This window comes from Mauremys mutica, chromosome 16 (assembly GCF_020497125.1).
Source record: "Mauremys mutica isolate MM-2020 ecotype Southern chromosome 16, ASM2049712v1, whole genome shotgun sequence".
Lineage (NCBI taxonomy): Eukaryota > Metazoa > Chordata > Testudines > Geoemydidae > Mauremys > Mauremys mutica.
Genome location: NC_059087.1, coordinates 24,909,726 through 24,927,453, shown reverse-complemented (window position 1 = coordinate 24,927,453; position 17,728 = coordinate 24,909,726). Strand labels below are relative to the sequence as shown.

Below are 17,728 nucleotides of genomic sequence, written 5' to 3'. Positions count from 1 at the left end.
TTCTACAATTTTAATACAAAAAATGGTTTTCCACAGTGTCTTAGCCAAAATGTCTTCTTTCCAGTGTTGTGTGCAGAGTGATGATTGATTGCTGTGCTTTTCTTCAGAAAGGGATGTCTTTCAGTGGTGGTATATGTGAAATATTAGTGATGTTTGCATTGTTGGTGTAGCTGTGTTGGTCCCAGGGTATGAGAGACAAGGTGGGTGATATGACTTCACCCCCATGTCTCTCTATTATCTATGAAACAGTTTACGTTTATAACCCCCTTTTCACAGGTTCAGATTTTCAAATGAATGAATCTTTTTGGGATGATATTTTCCATGCTAGGCCTTTGTCTAAGAGTGAATTACTTTAAAAAGTTCTTCAGGTACATTTGAGTTCTGTGATGATGATGAAAAAAATACACACTAAAAATGGCTTAATTCTGAGACATGGCATGTCAGTAATATGTTGATGGAAGCTAACGGAGGAACTTAGCCCTCACTAAGGAGATCGTTCAGGACCAAGACGGGGGTTGGTGGGGGAGGAGGAGGAGGAGGAGGAGGAGAACTGTTTGGGTAATGATAAACATTACAAACAATTGAAGAAAATCACTTATGGATGCTTACTTGGGTTGCTGCTAATATTTTTAGTAGAGCCTGATGAAACCTGTCTTTTTTACTACATCACCATAATGCATGTTCTTTGTGCCTGGCCTGAGGGGAAAGGGGTTGGGTCAAACACATTGGCTGTTGCTAGGACAATTTGCATGAGGGAAATCTGTGAAAGTTGCAGTGATACATGCAAAGTTCACCCTACAAACACTGTTGCCTTCTCCTCAGCAACAGGAGAAATGTAGAAAAACGGCAGTCTTTCTCCAATTTTTGCTGTATTCCTCACATTTTCTAAACTTTAATTATTTTTTTAAAAAAACAACTTTCTGTTGGCAAGAGACAGCCATCACAAAAGATGTGCTACTGCTGTACTTCAACCTTGCAGAAAACTATCTTGAGGCAAAATTAGGAGCTCTTCTTGGTAGGGTGTGAACTTGAAAGTCTAGTGAAAGCTGTCCAAATGCTTATCTGCATTAAGCACAGGTAATTTTTTTCCAACTTTTTTTTTTTTAAGCTGTTAATATAACATCAAGGTTGCTCAGTTAAAATTTGAAAGTCAGACAATGCAGATGTTAAGGTTCTTACAGCAGAGCTAACTTGGCTGTGTTGCACATATTGTATATTTCATGTTTGTTATAAGCAATGATGTAACATTTATTAAGCAACACAGGTTATAACAAGAAAAATCCTTGAAAATACTACACGTACCACATGGTCATGTTAATGTTGCTATAGAAACCTTTATTTTTACTTTTGCTTTACATTAACTATGCAACCTCAATATTAGATCGACATAGATTTTTGCATTTAAAGGGGGACAAACTTGAAATCTAGTTAACTTGACAAAATGATTTAAATGCATGTTTAGGCTCTACACCTGTTGCAGAGCCTCCTTGCCAATTTTTATAATTTGACAGTTGCATTTTCCTCTTTTTGAACATACTTTGTCTCCTGTTGCTATGTGAAAGTCCCCCATAAACAGCTGAAGCTGACTGGGCAGGAGAAACAGTCAAGTTGATTATAAACATAGTGCTTTCAAAATCAGAAAGTACACAAACAGGAAAAATATATATTTTTTCTAATCTTTATAACAGTTGTCTTGTGAGTTGCTTGTAATAGTAGGTTAAAAAAAATCAGACAGAATTGTGATTTAAGTTGAATGATCCTTTAGTCTGTCTAGTTGACTATCTATGCAAGGGTCTTCTGCAGTGCTCATTGCTGTCGGAGCTAAGCAAATTATGTTCCTTTATTTTTCTCCTTTACCATAGTTTGTAGACTCTTTCTCTTGCTGTTTTTCCTTTGATACCCTTTTAAAAGCAGATTTGCTTAGCTTCCAATACTATTGCAAATACAATCCAAAGTCTGTTCATGAGGAGATTTGCTTTTCAATATGGACTTCAATATGACCTAAGCAAACACAGTGTAGCTTCCTTTGAACTCCCAAAGTTTGTACCTATTCCACCATGGTTGCCCAGAGCTAGTGTTCAGGCTACATATCCCTAATTCAGGACAGTCTATTACAGTGCCAGTCTGGTTGCCTGCCACCCCTGTATGCATTTTATTGCTGCTGTCCTTAGTAGTTGAAATCTCTGTATCCTGATTACACGCTAGAAGGTTGAGAAATAGGCCTGTAAACCATCTCTTTAATAAAATCTGAGTGGTAATGACTATGCTCTGGTTTGTGCTACAGCAAAATGCACTCCACGTGGCCCTGTTATATTTCACCTTTGCGTTTTGTTTTTTTCCCTCCTTCTGCCAGATACTTCTCTACAACCTGGAAACAGGTCAGTGTCTAACAAAGCTAGGCAGCTCGTTGGGTGACTTCACGTGTGTCAACCTCCAGAATAGTCCTCCGTGGATGCTTGTTACAGGCAATAAAGACAGGAGGTATGTACAAGCAAGAGCAATATCTTATCTAGAGCTAGAGTTCACTTTCTGTCCTTCATTCCCTGCTGGCTCTGTGAGAGTTAGGTTCTCCCCTGTATGCGGTAAGTACAGCCTGCATGAACTTCAGGAACAAAGTATTAGGTAATAGTTGGATGTGGCTGCCGTTTTGCTTTGTTTCTGAAAGCACCATGGGAAGACTTTCTTTTTAAGCCATTTGGTGGACGCAGTTGGTGTACAGCCCAGCGAGACCACTTGGAATATCTTCCATTTCCCCCCTCCCCCCATCACCCACAAAATTAGTTTGGCATTTAAAAGCTCACTTTCTGATATTAAAAAAATAACCTAAGGGATGAATCATGTAGGACGAGATGGGTCCGCCTGCCAAATGATGTCAAGAGTGTATTTCGGAGCACTGCAGAGTCCCTCAGGTGACAGAAAAGAGACTTTCATGTGAACAGATTCCAGCTTCTATTTAGCTGATTAACAGCCTTCTCTTTAACTCCTTGGCTTGGCGAGTCGGATTTTCCCTGCATGATATCTGGTGCCAGAAACGGACGCACTGGGAACAGTCAGTGTGAAAGGATTAAAGTGCTTAAAAAGACCCTTTGAGTCCAATTTTTAGGTTTTCTTTTTTGGCTGGTTATCTGCAGGGTCACTCCACTGCACCAAAGAGATGTGGGATGGCGAGAGGCCAGTCTCTAATGGCTCCCCACTCCTTCCCTCCTCCCCTCAGTGCTGGGCATGGGGCTGCAGGTGGTGGTCTGGTTCGGTGGTGGGTATCAGATTGTGAGGCGGATACTTTCCATTGCCAAATCCCAGACCTCCGTCCTGCCAGTGCAGCAGCTTGCAAAAATGATTATTTTGTCAAACAATTTTTTTCTTTTCGGCAAAGAGGCAATGTGAGCAAACTGCCTGCTTTGTCAGCAAAGAAAATACAAGAAGCAGCTTAAGTTTGATGCATGTAACTGAATTCTTGGGATTTTTTTCTTAAATTAGGAGATACTAATTTCTCCCGTGTATGCTAGGATCCTGCGAATCCCAACAAATCTGCTTGTAGTTTTATTCTCTTGTATAATGTTGTGTCAGTTGTGCAGGGAGAGACAGAAGAGCATGTGCAAATTTGATCTCTCTGTTCATGTAAGGAATTGAAAGTAACTCCCCTTATAGGAGAATAAATGCTGAAGTCCTCTCCTCTCAGAATATGAATATGAAAAGCTTTATGATTCTGAATTTTACAGCCCAGGTATCTAGGGGAGGAGGCCTGGCTGGAGCTAAACTAACAGGAAAGCAGAAATCCAGTGTTTCAGCAGTTAAATAGGGCCCCTGAAAAGAGATCCTCTGCCACCCAAAACAAAGTCAAATTACTCATGAAAGTTTGTTTGAAGGGCATTAGCAGCAGTATAATGTTTTCTCAGCTGAACCCCCCCCCCATCTGTATTAAGTGGACTTAGTATCCCCGGATTCCTATTGTAGAACAAGTATTCCCAACGAGGGATTCACAGTATGAACGCTAAGTAATAATGGCCAATGGTGGAGCCTACTGCTGGAGTTAAAATGGACATTCTCAGGATTTCTGGGCCCAACATTTGACCTCATTGTTATGCGATAGGGAAAGTCCTGTATTCAACACCATCTGTTAAAAAACCAAAACCCAACCCCCACAACTCCCTTCCATTGAGGAAAGGAATGATTCTTTTGGGAGCAACCATAGAGCTCAGTCTAAGTGCACTTCAAACACCATCACCAGAATGAGGAGCGCACACTGTGACACGCTCCACAGCAGCGACCTTGCTTTCCTTGAAGGCACCCAAAATGGTGGATAGCATCAGAAAACTAAATATCAGGGGAAGCTAGCACCGGCCAATGCTGGAAAGCCTTCTGAGGAGATATTGGTTTACATCTACCCCTAAACCTGGCTAGGCTTATTTCTGGAGCAATCAAATATCAGAAACAAAGGCTTGCTCCTGACTCATTTGGACTAGTACAGAATTGAGGCATTCCCGCTGAGCATAGCTGTCATGGCAGAGCATGGAGGGGAATGGCAGTCTCTGCGATAGCCGAGGCTCCAGTTATTTAGAGCCTCATCTCAGGTTTGTAAAACGCCTTTTCTTTTTAAAGCAAACGTAAACAATTCAAGTGTTCTTTTTAATTTTCTGAGGGCATGCAGGGTGGAAATGTGCCTGAAAGCTGGACCCTTGCTGATGTATCAACTGGGATGCAGTCAGTTTCATTTCCAGCTGTGCTTACTAATAGAAGAAACCTTAATTATCGTACAGGGCACTTGCAGCCAAAGATGGGAAGAGTGCTATGAATGAGAGTGTTTCAGAAATATTATACCCTTACACAACGTTCTAATGCACACCAGATGCTCTTTGTCACTGTTGAAGAGGGAGAAAGCTAGGAGCTGTTTTCCCTCTGTCTGTAAGTGTTCTGATGAGTTGTGCCATAGGTGTTGCTACAGAACCATCCTCAGCGTACTCCCATCTCTGTTCCAGCATGTTTTCTTGCCTGTCAGATGGATGCTACCCTGTTGGAGTCTTTGGACGGTTCTGTCTTCTTTTGTTTTAATTGTTGGAATAGAGTTATTTGCAAGCTCCTATGGTGTGGTTTTCATTAGAACAGGGAAAGGGGGAGCGCTTCTTGGAACAGCACAAGAATCAAACCATGAATATTGAACATAGTACAATTTGGGCGTCAGTCTGCTTGTTTGTTCCATTCCTGACATTTATCAGATTCATCTTGCAGCTTCTTTTCAACTCTGGGATCAATGATTTTCCTTTATTTTCATTTCCATTCACTATATTGTTCTGTTTTCTGAAGCTCTACATTTTATTTTTTTAATCTTGAAATACGAAGTTTTAAAAAACACACACCTTTTTTCCTACTGTATGCTGGATTTTAATATGGCATGATGATTTCTTAGGCATACCACGCAGGGATACAGCTTTGTGTTCAGCTGAGCTCAGAGACAGATTTGAATGGGTGTAAGTAACCCTTACTTCACACACAGACACCCATTCTTACTGGATCTGTAAATAAGGAAAGAAGCGGCTGATAAACTCAAAACTTATCTCAAAATGAGACGTGATGGAGGTTTCTCCCTCTCAAACTAGTTCTTTTCCCTTGGATGGGTTTGAAGCTTTTCTCTCTCCTACTCACTTGGATATTCCAGTCACTATGTATCTAGGTCCTGATTCAGGAGAGCGTCCTTAATTCAAGAATGCACCTAAGCATTGCTTAAATTTCCTGAATCGGGCCCTAGTATTGTAATAGAATTTTCCTCCCAGTCATACGTGATGGTATCCAAACAAAAATCAATAGAGGATTGTAAAGCAGAAGAAAAGGAGCTCTATTTGAAGACCACTAGCATTTTAATTATACCTTATTAACAAGAAGCTTTAGGGTACAAATTGACTTGTAAAAAATACTATATGTGGTGTTGTTGTAGCCATGTTGGTCCCAGGATATTGGAGAGACAAGGTGGATGAGATAAAATAAAAGATCCAAAAAAAGATATTACCTCACCCACTTTGTCTCTTGTAAAAAAAATATTGAATGTAATGGGCCTGATTCTGATCTCATTTATACCATTATAAAATAGGAGGAACTCCATGGAAATCAGACAATTTACATGAGGGTAAAATTGGTTTAAGATCAGAATTGAGTTTGTGTGTGTGGAAAAGCATAATATAGATACTACCTATCAGTCATTCCCCAGCATTTAAAGCTCTTGTAGTAATAGTGTGGGACAGGATACTGAAATTGCAAAGAAGGCAAAATCTGGAGTGAAATATTATATGCAAACCTTTTTTGCTAATGCTGATGGAAATGGAAACTTTATGGAATGATGGCCACGGATATGCCTTAGATAGAAAACACAGAGTATTTTGGTTAATTGATCCAGCAGTTGCAATCTCAGGTGTTCATCAAAAGCTCTGCTGCACTGAATGTTGTTGCTGTCTGATGTACTAAATTGAGGGGATGGCTTATTTGGGTGCTCAGTACTTTCTGAAAATCAGGACTTTTTAAGGTGTCTTAAGTTGGGCAAAAGTCAACATGGTTTCTGGAAAGGGAAATCATGCCTTACTAATCTATTAGAGTTATTTGAAGGGGTCAACAAACATGTAGGCAAGGGGGATCCAGTGGACATAGTGTACTTAGCATTCCAGAAAGCCTTTGACAAGGTCCCTCACCAAAGACTCTTACGTACGTTAAGTTGTCATGGGATAGAGGGAAGATACTTTCATGGATTGAGAACTGGTTAAAAGACAGGGAACAAAGGTTAGGAATAAATGGTAAATTTTCAGAATGGAGAGGGGTAACTAGTGGTGTTCCTCAAGGGTCAGTCCTAGGACCAATCCTATTCAACTTATTCATAAATGATCTGGAGAAGTGGGTAAACAGTGAGGTGGCAAAGTTTGCAGATGATACTAAACTGCTCAAGATAGTTAAGACCAGAGAAGACTGTGAAGAACTTCGAAAAGATCTCACAAAACTAAGTAAAATGGCAAATGAAATTTAATGTGGATAAATGTAAAGTAATGCACACTGGAAAAAAATAACCCCAACTATACATACAATATGATGGGGGCTAATTTAGCTACAACTAATCAGGAAAGAGATCTTGGCGTCATCGTGGATAATTCTCTGAAGACATCGACACAGTGTGCAGAGGCAGTCAAAAAAGCAAACAGGATGTTAGGAATCATTAAAAAAGGAATAGAGAATAAGATGGAGAATATCTTATTGCCTTTATATAAATCCATGATACGCCCACATCTTGAATACTGCGAATACAAATGTGGTCTCCTCATCTCAAAAAAGATATACTGGCATTAGAAAAAGTTGCCCTTTTCTGAACTAAAATGATTAGGGGTTTGGAACGGGTCCCATATGAGGAGCGATTAAAGAGGCTAGGACTTTTCAGCTTGGAAAAGAGGAGACTAAGGGGGGATATGATTGAGGTATATAAAATCATAAGTGGTGTGGAGAAAGTGAATAAGAAAAAGTTATTTACTTGTTCCCATAATATAAGAACTAGGGGCCACCAAATGAAATTAATGGGCAGCAGGTTTAAAAGAAATCAAAGGAAGTTCTTCTTCACACAGCGCACAGTCAACTTGTGGAACTCCTTGCCTGAGGAGGTTGTGAAGGTTAGGACTATAACAGTGTTTAAAAGAGAACTGGATAAATTCATGGAGGTTAAGTCCATTGATGGCTATTAGCCAGGATGGGTAAGGAATGGTGTCCCTAGCCTCTGTTTGTCAGAGGGTGGAGATGGATGGCAGGAGAGAGATCACTTGATCATTATCTGTTAGGTTCACTCCCTCTGGGGCACCTGGCATTGGCCACTGTCAGTAGACAGGATACTGGGCTGGATGGACCTTTGGTCTGACCCAGTATGGCTGTTCTTATTTTCTTACGTTCTTATGGGCAACCAACATCACTAGTCATTTTTGAAAATCTAGGCCAAAGATACTTAAAGAAGGCAGCTGTTTGGATGCTTGCAGATGGCTTTGTTTCAGTGTTAATGACTCTTTTGTGTGTTAATCTACGATTCCCTTGATTTTTCTCTTGGATGGTGTAACATTTGGTTCCTTGTCCTTTAGCTGCATCTTTGCTATTGTCCTGGAGGTTTTATGGACAGTGCTTAGATACCAAGGAGACAGGTGCCATAGCAATACACCAAATAGATTGTCATTTATTACTCACTGCATTGCTAGCAGTTCATGAGGCAAACAAATTATCTTCTGGACTGAAATTCTCCCTATATTTCATTGTAATATTCACTTTGCATAGTACATGCAAAGAAGCCAAGTTCCTAAAAACTGGAAAGAGCACTGATGCAAAACTTTCAGCAGACAGTGGATATTACACTGGGAAAATCCAGTCATGCAAAAGAAGATCATCTGCTGATTCCATCAGTCATGTGTATGGCTGTGTGCTGGTACAGTGACACTGAACTGGAGGAATTTAAAACACTACATAGAAGAGAATTTAATGTTTGATGCTCTCTTTGCCATGAGAGGGGTATTTGCATGCCAGAGGAATTGCAAGGCAAGGATTAGCAATTTTTGTAGCCCAAGTTGGGAATGCATTGGCTAGTGTTTAGTATTATGTTAATTACTAATCCTTAAAGAACAAATATCCATTCTCAACAGTAGTATATAATCTGTATTACAGTAATTGAAAAGTAAGGCACATGTCTAACTTGTTACATAGTTTTCCAGTGAAGAAACCCTAACAGTCCCAATGGAATCACACCTTGGGGTAGATGCCAAAAGTCCTTTTGGAAAACAGATATAGTATTGGGCCTGGTCTGCTCTTAGAACTTAGATTAATACATCTGTGGCACTCAGGGGTGTGTAAAAAGATCTACACCCCTGAGCGACACAGCTATGCCAACCTAACCCCAGGTGCAGATGCAGCTAGAATGATGGAAGAATGCTTCTGTCGACCTAGTTACTGTTGCTCAGAGAGTTCCTATCATGATGCAAAAATTCTTTCTGTTGCTATAGTCTGCATCTGCAGGGTGGGGTTACCAAGGCATAGCTATGGTATATAGTGCCCATAGTGTAGACATGGCCTTAGACAGCCAATAGAGCGATGGGCTTAGCTGGCAGTTTTTATCTGCTGATTTTATTGGATTTTTGCCTTTGCCAGTGAATTGCAGGCTCTTTAAAAATATTGTGGTGTTTTGTAAGTGTAATGCAACTGTAATCAACGTGCTAACAATCCAAACAGTGTTTGCACTCTCAGGAGCTGCAGGCGGAGTGTAACAGCTGCCTCTCTCTGATCTTGATTTCCATTTGTTCAGGGTCAGGGTATACGACCTCCGCAGAAGCAAATCTTTGTGCTCCCTCTATGCCCACCATTTAGGAGTGTCTGCCGTGCAGATGGATGACTGGAAAATTGTCAGTGGAGGAGAGGAGGGTCTGGTGTGCGTGTGGGATCAGCGGATGGGCACCAAGCTGTGGGAAATGCACGCCAGGTAACTTCATCTGCTTGAGGGGCTTTACTGCCATGACATTTCCAGGTCCAGTGGACAGACTGAGCTGGCATGTTTTCACTTGGTCCTGAATATCCTATGCCTAAATTTTCTGAGGACAGCATGATAGTTCTGTTAGGTGTCTGCTCAGTTGGACTCAGATTAAAGAGGATTCCAAATGGTTAATCGTGTGTGTGTGTTCTCCACAATTTTCATGGGTGGTGTTGCTAATTTAATTTAAAGAAGCACTGATAAAACACAAGCTTTTAATAGACTGAGGTCCTTTAAATAGGTTACTGCTAACACATCATTACTGCAACGAAGGTAATTTTTATAAATCCGATTTATTGTTCATGGTTTATTTTTTGCATTTCTCTCAGATTAGACAATAAATTGTAAATTCATGTGCTTCTCCTACATAAAAACAGTGTTGGTCCTGGGGAAGTTTCTTATACTGGTGTGTGGTGTTGAATTCTGGGGAAGTTTCTTTTGTCTTAGCTTTTGTCAAATCTCACTTTACAAACTCTGAATTTTGGGCTGTTTTGGTTTACCAGTCTTTTGTCTGTTTTACTCTTGTGTTAACTGTACAGCATTGTCCTATGCCTTTGAGTGGTCAAAAGGGAGGACATCATTTAAAAACAAAATGATCAGACTACAGAGATTATTCCACCTTCAAGTGCGCACACACACTCCGTCCAACATATTCACATCCCTTTAAAAAGCAATAATCAGAGGGCCAAAAATGATGCTTCTGCACCAGCAGACTGACATACCCATAGCTGTTTATGCTGACAGTACACAATGTTTTAATATCTTGGAGATGAAGACAGACCCCTTTGTTGCATGCACCAAATCTTGGCAATTTCCTTAGGCAGTTCTTATTCAGGCAAAATTCCCATTTGATTAAAGTTCTGCCAAAGCAAAGAGTTTAGCCTTTGGTAAATCTGAGAGTGATACCCTACTATTATAAAATGAACAGATATATCCTAAATTTAATGACCCTTTCCCAAGACTGAGGTGGATGAGACAAGGTATTTACTGTCTGGAGAGTTCAAGTTAGGTCATTGATTAAAACCAGGTGGTCCCCTTCTCTTTTGACCCCATGAGTTGTTAAGTTCTTTGTGATGCAGCTAATGCATTAGAGACATTATTGCATTGATTATCTTCCAATGCAACACTTAATGAGCATGTCAGGGAAGAGGGTGATTTGTATCTGATGGGCCTTTGGGGTGGAGGAGGAAACACAGGATATGACTGAAGTCATTAGATTTAGCAGTTATAAAATTATTAACCTGTGGATGAGCCAGAAAGGATAATCTAAATGAATAGTGCCAGGAGGCCCTTACTGAAAGGAAAGGCATTATTGGGTGTCTGTGTCCATAACCCACAGTCACAGAGGGGGAAGCAGGAGGAAAAAACAAGCAGGGGAAATGATTTGTTTGTTTGGGAGATGACGAGACATAACAGGGTCAATGAGAGAAGCTATTTTATCATCCTCTGGGAGTGTCTCAAATTGAAAGAGTCCTGCCTTGATACAAGGGTTCTGAGGTTGATATTTAAACTGTTCACAAGCGAAGGGAATGATGGAAGGACCACTCAGCTTTGTGTCACACAGTGGTTGTCTGAAGCAATCACAGCTCATGATTCCGATTGAGGTGTCACAAGGCGGTGGTCATGGATACAGTTAGCTTTGAGAGGCTTTCTTGTCTCCACATGTGAACGAGTGCATTCACAGAGAAGATAAGCAAATGTGCTGCCTCAGAGCATTGCCTGCCATATGCTCTCAATTCCATCTGTGTTCTAGCAATACGCCACTAGATGGTGCTAAAAGCTTCATTTTCATACTTTAAATAGATACAGTAGTACCTCAAAGTTGCCAATGCCAGAGTTAGGAACTGACCTTCTTTGGAACTGAAAGTACACAATCAGGCAGCAGCAGAGACCAAAAAACAAAAAAAAAGAAGCAAATACAGTACAGTCTTGTGTTAAACATAAACTAATTAAAAAAAAAAAAGGAAAGCCGCATTTTTTTTCTGCATAGTAAAGTTTCAAAGCTGTATTAAGTCAATGTTCAGTTGTAAACTTTTGAAAGAACAACCATAATGTTTTGTTCAGAGTTACGAACACTTCAAAGTTATGAACAACCTCCATTCCCAAGGGGTTTGTATCTCTGAGGTTTTACTGTCCTGCCTAGAAGAAATGAAAGTCTAGTTTCTCAGCCTGTGACTAAAGACAGGGCGCTGAGTTAGGTTTATCATTGTTCCTATTAGATCATTAGGTGTCTGATACGTGTGTAAGTGGATTCTCCCACCCAGTTCTGCTATTTATTTTCCAGACACCCAGTCCGTCATGTTTGGTTCAATACTCACAGCCTCATCACAGCAAACATCCCAGATGAGAAGAACCCCCGGGGTGCCAGCATCATGGATGATGACCTGACAGCTCACCGTAGGTGAGTGAACAGGCTCTGGAGGGCAGATGTTTCTGCATCTGAACGCTCAGTCTTAAAGAGGAGTAGAGACACTTAACGAAAATATATCAGTCCAAAAACACCCCATGCCAAACCAGCAACGAGATAGATGTGCAGCATTTAACAGCAGATAAATCTTCCTAGCTGTTGGGAAGCAATGTTCTCTCTTTTTGCCTCTGAACTCGAGTCTGTTTCCTCCTCAGTAGGTGAACACACAACCCCCTGAAGCCACATAGGGAATGCAGCTCCTTGCTTGCTTTAAATGGTAGTGATGGCATTAGCTCCCAAAGGGAAAATGCTGAAGCCTAAACTAAGGTCCTGGTATTTGCATATCAGTTCAATTCCAAGTATCCAGCTATAATATACTGACTTTCCCTGTCCCTGAATCGGATTAGATCATTTATGGGCAGGTAACTGTTATATCTATATATTGCTAAAGTAAGAGAATCAAATCTCATGTTCAGGGCATACAGCGAACACTGCAGGGGTCAGGAAGGGATTTCCTTCTATCTACAATACTGCACAAATGTTCATGGTGTGTTGAGGCCTCATTGGCTTTCTTGAAGCAACAGGTGTTGGCTGCTTCTGAAAGCAGGATACCAGACTTGTTGGTAAAGATTTGACTTTGCTTGTAACACAATTAGAAATGGCACGTTGTCCTTCTTGTTTGTTTTTGCCCAGGCATCGAGGAATCATCTATGCCTATGAATTCTCAGTGCACCAGTTGGCTCGAGAGAGTGTCCTTCCTATTTGCCGCTCTTCCTATGATGAAGAGACTGGTTACAACTACAACATTGGCCTTGCTGTCCCCTATGACAACATTTTGGTAACTTAGGAATGGTTTTTCCTTGGTTTTCTGTGGTCCAGTCCCTTACCAACCACCGTGGAGCAGAAAGGAAACTGGGAATCACAAGAGGTGATTACTAAAGATTGCATTGACTTGTTCCAACACATTTAGTGGCCTGGGCTCTTGCTGAAAACTGAAGGCATAGGCAAGAGCAGATTCTGAGGCTGCCCCCAAATGTATCACTCAAACATACTGATGATCCAAAATGACCTTTGAACCTTCGCTCTGGTCAGTGGAGATCGAAAAAATGAGTGGGAGACTTAAACTTGGGGAAATGGTCCATTCCCACTGCTCACAGGAAGAGTGTTGGTGACCTCATTCTCGTGGCAGATGGATGTGCCGTGGTGGGGGAAAGGAGAACCCTGAGTGGCAAAGTGAAAGAGAATTGATACTTTCTCGACAGGATGATAAGGGCACAGAGGAGTTCAAGCATTCGCAGATGCTTGGCTGTCCTGAGAGAAAGAAACAAGAACTGGGAACAGGTCTGCTGCAGAGCCACAAGCTTGGGATCTCTTTCCTGCGTAACAAGCTGCCAGTTCTTGTCTCCCTGCATGTGCTGCAGGCAGGGCATGTCCGGAAATCTGCAACAGAATGAAGCACAATGCGCTCTGCATAGGAGGCAGCTTGCTCTCATCCAGGCCGGAGTGGCTTGGAAACAAAGCTGGCCAAACACCTCAGAATTATTTTTTTAAATAAGTTTTAATTTTTAAAAATCTCCGAACCTATACATTAAAGGTTCATAAATGTTTGTTATTGTAAGGACTTCCCTCCTTACAGATTTTAGGTTGGGCTAATCCCTGTGCACTGAGGTACAAGGCTGGGCAGTGCCTTGTAACTGAACTGCATCCTTCCATTGTCTTGTAAGTCGTTTTGATTCCAGGTTGTCTCTAATAATGATTCTATGAACCTTCTTATAATCACTGAGATAACATGATCTTTGAGCCTGATCGTGCCCATTTAGCAAAGTAGAGAGGTCGGAGCTGCCAAACTAGGTGACTACACAGGTTCTGTCTTGCATCCTCTGGGCGTGATTAACTCGTGTTGACTTCTTTGAATTGTACATGGCTGCGTCCGACCCTTGATAAGAAGAGTAGAACTATGGCCTTGTCTACAGACAAAGGCTGCATTGGTTTAACTAAAATTGGTTTAAAACTGATTTGGCTAAGCTGGTGCCAAGTCCTGCATGGCCATAACTTCCATCAATGTAAAGCGGGGGGTTATTGGTTTAGCTTGCACCTGTACTTTTCTCAGTGCAAGTTAAACCAACATGAATCAGGTTTAAAATGGATTCAGTGTGTCTATGTGTTTTCACTGGTTTAACAAAACGGGTTTAAAATCACACCTTTAGTTGAATCAGCACAACTTTATGTATAGAGCAGGCTAGCAAGTCTGTTTGTGAAATGGTTCTTTTTGGGTTGTCTCTTCACATAAAAATTAGCCACCCTGGATACTGGAAGAGTCCCAGGGGAGTCTCTCCTGCCTGAGACAAGAAATCATTTTTACAATTATTTATTGTATTTGGCTTGTGATGTTTTCCATGACCCCCAATAAACTTCTGTGTGTTGTTTGGTTGTAACAACCCTGTTACTTTTCTCTAACACACTGCGCTAGTGGAAATGTGTAAGAAAAACTCAGTCAAGCTGACCACACAATATAATACAGGTTACGTTTTCAAGAAGCCCTGGGTATTTCTGATCTCTGTAGTGTATAAACAATCCCTTCCATTTCGGAGAGGCCAGCTCCTTCCTTCTGCTCCGTGGTTTACAGCCTGGGCATCTGGTTTTGTTCAGGTGTGTAATAGAAACCTATTGAAGAACATTTCTGCTATTCATTAACTGGTCTAAGATGTCCCTGTCTTTATTCTAACATGAACAGGTGCGTGTGGCCAGATCACCCACCTCTTTATTTGCCTCTGCCCCCACAGAATACAATGTGTGACCTGTTGCTGTGTTGTGTGAACCTTTGTTCCACCTTACACCGTGCTCTCTGACTCACTTGGCCACTCCTTACCCATGCTTCCTTGCCCTTAGGCAACTTTGTTCTTCCCTTTGGTTGATAACTGAAGCATTTGGCACGTTGTCCCAACCTGCTTCACAGCTTCCACTTGAGCACGTGTTCAAAGCACTCCAGTGCTCCTGCAGCAATAACAGGTAACCACCTGGCCTTTACCAGGGCAAGGACAGATCCAGGATGGCCTAAAATGCCAATATGCTCAGTGCCAACTGCCCTGAGAGCCCCTGCTGAGGGGGCTGCTCCTCAAGCCACAGCCTGTTGGTCAAGGAACAAAAGAGCGCTTTTCTAGCACAGAGGCCTGGCTGGGGGGGGGAGTGTGAATCCCAGCACTGGTGCCTGGCAGGGCCTTTCTGGAGCAGGAGCAGCACTTGAGGGGAGAGGGATCTCATCACTGCCTCTTCCAGAGGGGAAGCACTATCCTCTCTGCTGACTCCCTACTCGCTCCTGGGACAAAGACAGCTCGATAATGAGGGATGCATCCTTCTTTGTATCAAGTGGCCTTTTGAAGTAGTGTTAAATTCAGGGAGCAGTAACAGGGATTGCACAATTTCCCACAGAGCTGCCCAGACACAGGAGCTGGAGTGGGGGCGCATTGGGATAACAGGTAACGCTGTTGCTATTGCTAGACCTGGTAGCAAAGGTTGATCCTGATCTTTTTGCTGGGCTGTCCAGTCCTTGAGTGGTCTCTTCGAGACTCGGGTTGTGACCTTGTTGCAAAGTAGAGAGTCACAGGGCTATGTTTCCCTAAGGATCAGGCTAGTTGTAATTAGGTGGGCCACAGGATGGGGGTAGTTATGGGGTAACGGGAATCAGTGAAGGGAGAACAGGACTGGGCTGACGGATCTCCAGGCATCTTTCTGTCTCCATCCCTGAGGGCAGTGAGGGTGACCATGGGGTCACTTGGTGCTGATGCTCAGGGATCCCTGGAATTGGGCCGTGTTGGAAGGAAGCAGGAGAGTGCTTGCTGCTGCAGAAGGAGAGGTGTAGCTCTCTTTCATGGAAGAGTCTCCAGCGGATGCCAGGGCCGAGCTTTTGAAGATACACTAACTGATTTCTGGCGCTCAGAAGGGAGGAAAGCTGGAAGGGAGGAAAGGGGTGGCGGTTGGCACTGCACAGCCTTGCATGCGCTTGGGGTAGGTGGTATGAGGAGACAGGTTCGTGGTGCACAGCCCTGGTAGAGGCTGCTCCTGAATGCATGTGGATCTACACAGCCATGCCTTGAATATCCCACATCTCCCCCTTGCAGCGCGCTCTGTTTGGGGTCTCTGTTGCCAGGAAAAGCTCTACGATGCTAATAATTCCACCATCAATGTGTACTCCATGGGCTCCCCTATGTCAGTGTGAGTAGTTGGCACTTGCCTTGTGCTAGGGAGAGGGCAATGGGCCTGAGCTGGGCCTGGGCTCTCAGCATGGAGAGGGGGGAAGATAGCGTTCAAATGCTCCCCAGAGCTTGTTTAAAATTCAACACACCAGCAGAGCGTCTCCTGCCGACAAAGAGCTGGTGGGGACAGAGCGAAACTTACGTGTTGGGGGGGCGGACTTTTTCACACCCCTGAGCATTGTAACATAGCTACTCAAGCTTAAATGTAGACCTGCCCATAGAAACGTGTCACCCCCACCACAGCTGCTCCTGCACTAAGAACCCCCCAATGCCCGTTCTTAAGAACGTGCTCTCAAGTATCTTCAAAGTTCCCAGCACACGTTTGCTCACCCTTTAATTAAGAGCAAATCTCTGCTAGGCAACCAAACGTAACTGGGCCCTAGGGTGCTTGCTTAAGACTGATAGATGCACTAAACCATCTCTAGTGTACACCCACACACTCCCTGCTGGCAGAATGGTTTTACTGGCATGCAGGGGGGCTGCCCTGCCCTGCCCAGTTGTGGCATAGAAACATTTTTGCTTAGGCCACTTGAATTTGCTTTGTGCCAGAAAAAACTATTTAAAAAAACAATCAATAGTTTCTAAAAACAGTATTTTTGCCCCTATTTTTGCCTACCACCGGTTGCCTTGGTGACAGGAGTCCAAAGGAAGAACTCTATATATTAATACCAGCCAGGAAGGTCTGTTTGCTTTTTTATACAGAACATGGGTTTTGATCTGCCAGGCCTAGAAATAAGTGAACATCTCAGTGGATATTGGATCTTAGCCGCTTTCACTGGTAGAAAGTTTCCATTTCTGGGACCTGGGGTTGGCAAGATTTGAAACATGTCACTGTTCCCTTGCCTGCCTGTGTCTGTGCACATTTAGAGATGGAAATAAACGAGAAGAAAAGGAAACTTTTTAGGGCAGGTGGTTTTGTTTTTTAAATTGAGGTTATCATTTGTATTACAGCAGCACCTAGCAATGCCAACAATGATATGAGCCACCCACGAGGCTAGATGCCATGTACATATGTTGTGAGAGACACTGCTTGCCCCAGGAGCTTACCATGCAAACAGAGGGGAGGGGTTGCTTTAAGATGCTTGGCTGATGGGAATGCCAGAAGCCCATTGGGCAGTGGGCAGAGGGCAGGTGAGTCAGAGTGGCATGATAAATTCAGTGTGTATTGGGGGGGGTGAGTATATGAGTCATAGGTTGACAGAGGGCGGCCTGCCCATCTGTACATTGGACCTGAAAGGTGACAAAGGTCCAGTCTAACACATTTCCCTGTTGCATCAAGCTTGGGTCCCTTCTTTGTTTGGGTTTTTTTGGCTGCTGTGGTCAAAGATCCAGAAAGGACCAATTTGAAAATTGCAAACGGAGAAAAACCACCCCCCAGCTGCACGCTTGAGCATATCCTTGGCTGCAAGAGGGCAGGAGAGAGTGATTTATTGCGCTTGCAATGTGCATGGAAACAGCAGCAGTTGCTTTCTAGCTGAGGACAACAGCTGCCTATTATCCCCCCAAGAGCATCGCCTCCTGGTCGCTAAACTTGTTGCTCTGCACCAG

The 17,728-nt window shown here is 42.7% G+C and overlaps 1 protein-coding gene across 1 annotated transcript in view; it reads left to right on the top strand.

Annotated features, from left to right (window-relative positions):
- The window catches only part of FBXW8 (F-box and WD repeat domain containing 8), a 72,892-nt gene extending 58,530 nt beyond the window's left edge, over positions 1 to 14,362 (top strand). The window contains exons 8-11 of the mRNA XM_044990275.1: positions 2,354 to 2,481; positions 9,299 to 9,472; positions 11,805 to 11,921; positions 12,621 to 14,362. Of these exons, the coding sequence (XP_044846210.1) occupies positions 2,354 to 2,481; positions 9,299 to 9,472; positions 11,805 to 11,921; positions 12,621 to 12,774 (573 nt within the window). The 3' untranslated portion in view covers positions 12,775 to 14,362. The remainder of the gene's footprint in view (positions 1 to 2,353; positions 2,482 to 9,298; positions 9,473 to 11,804; positions 11,922 to 12,620) is intronic.
- Positions 14,363 to 17,728: the final 3,366 nt, after the last annotated feature.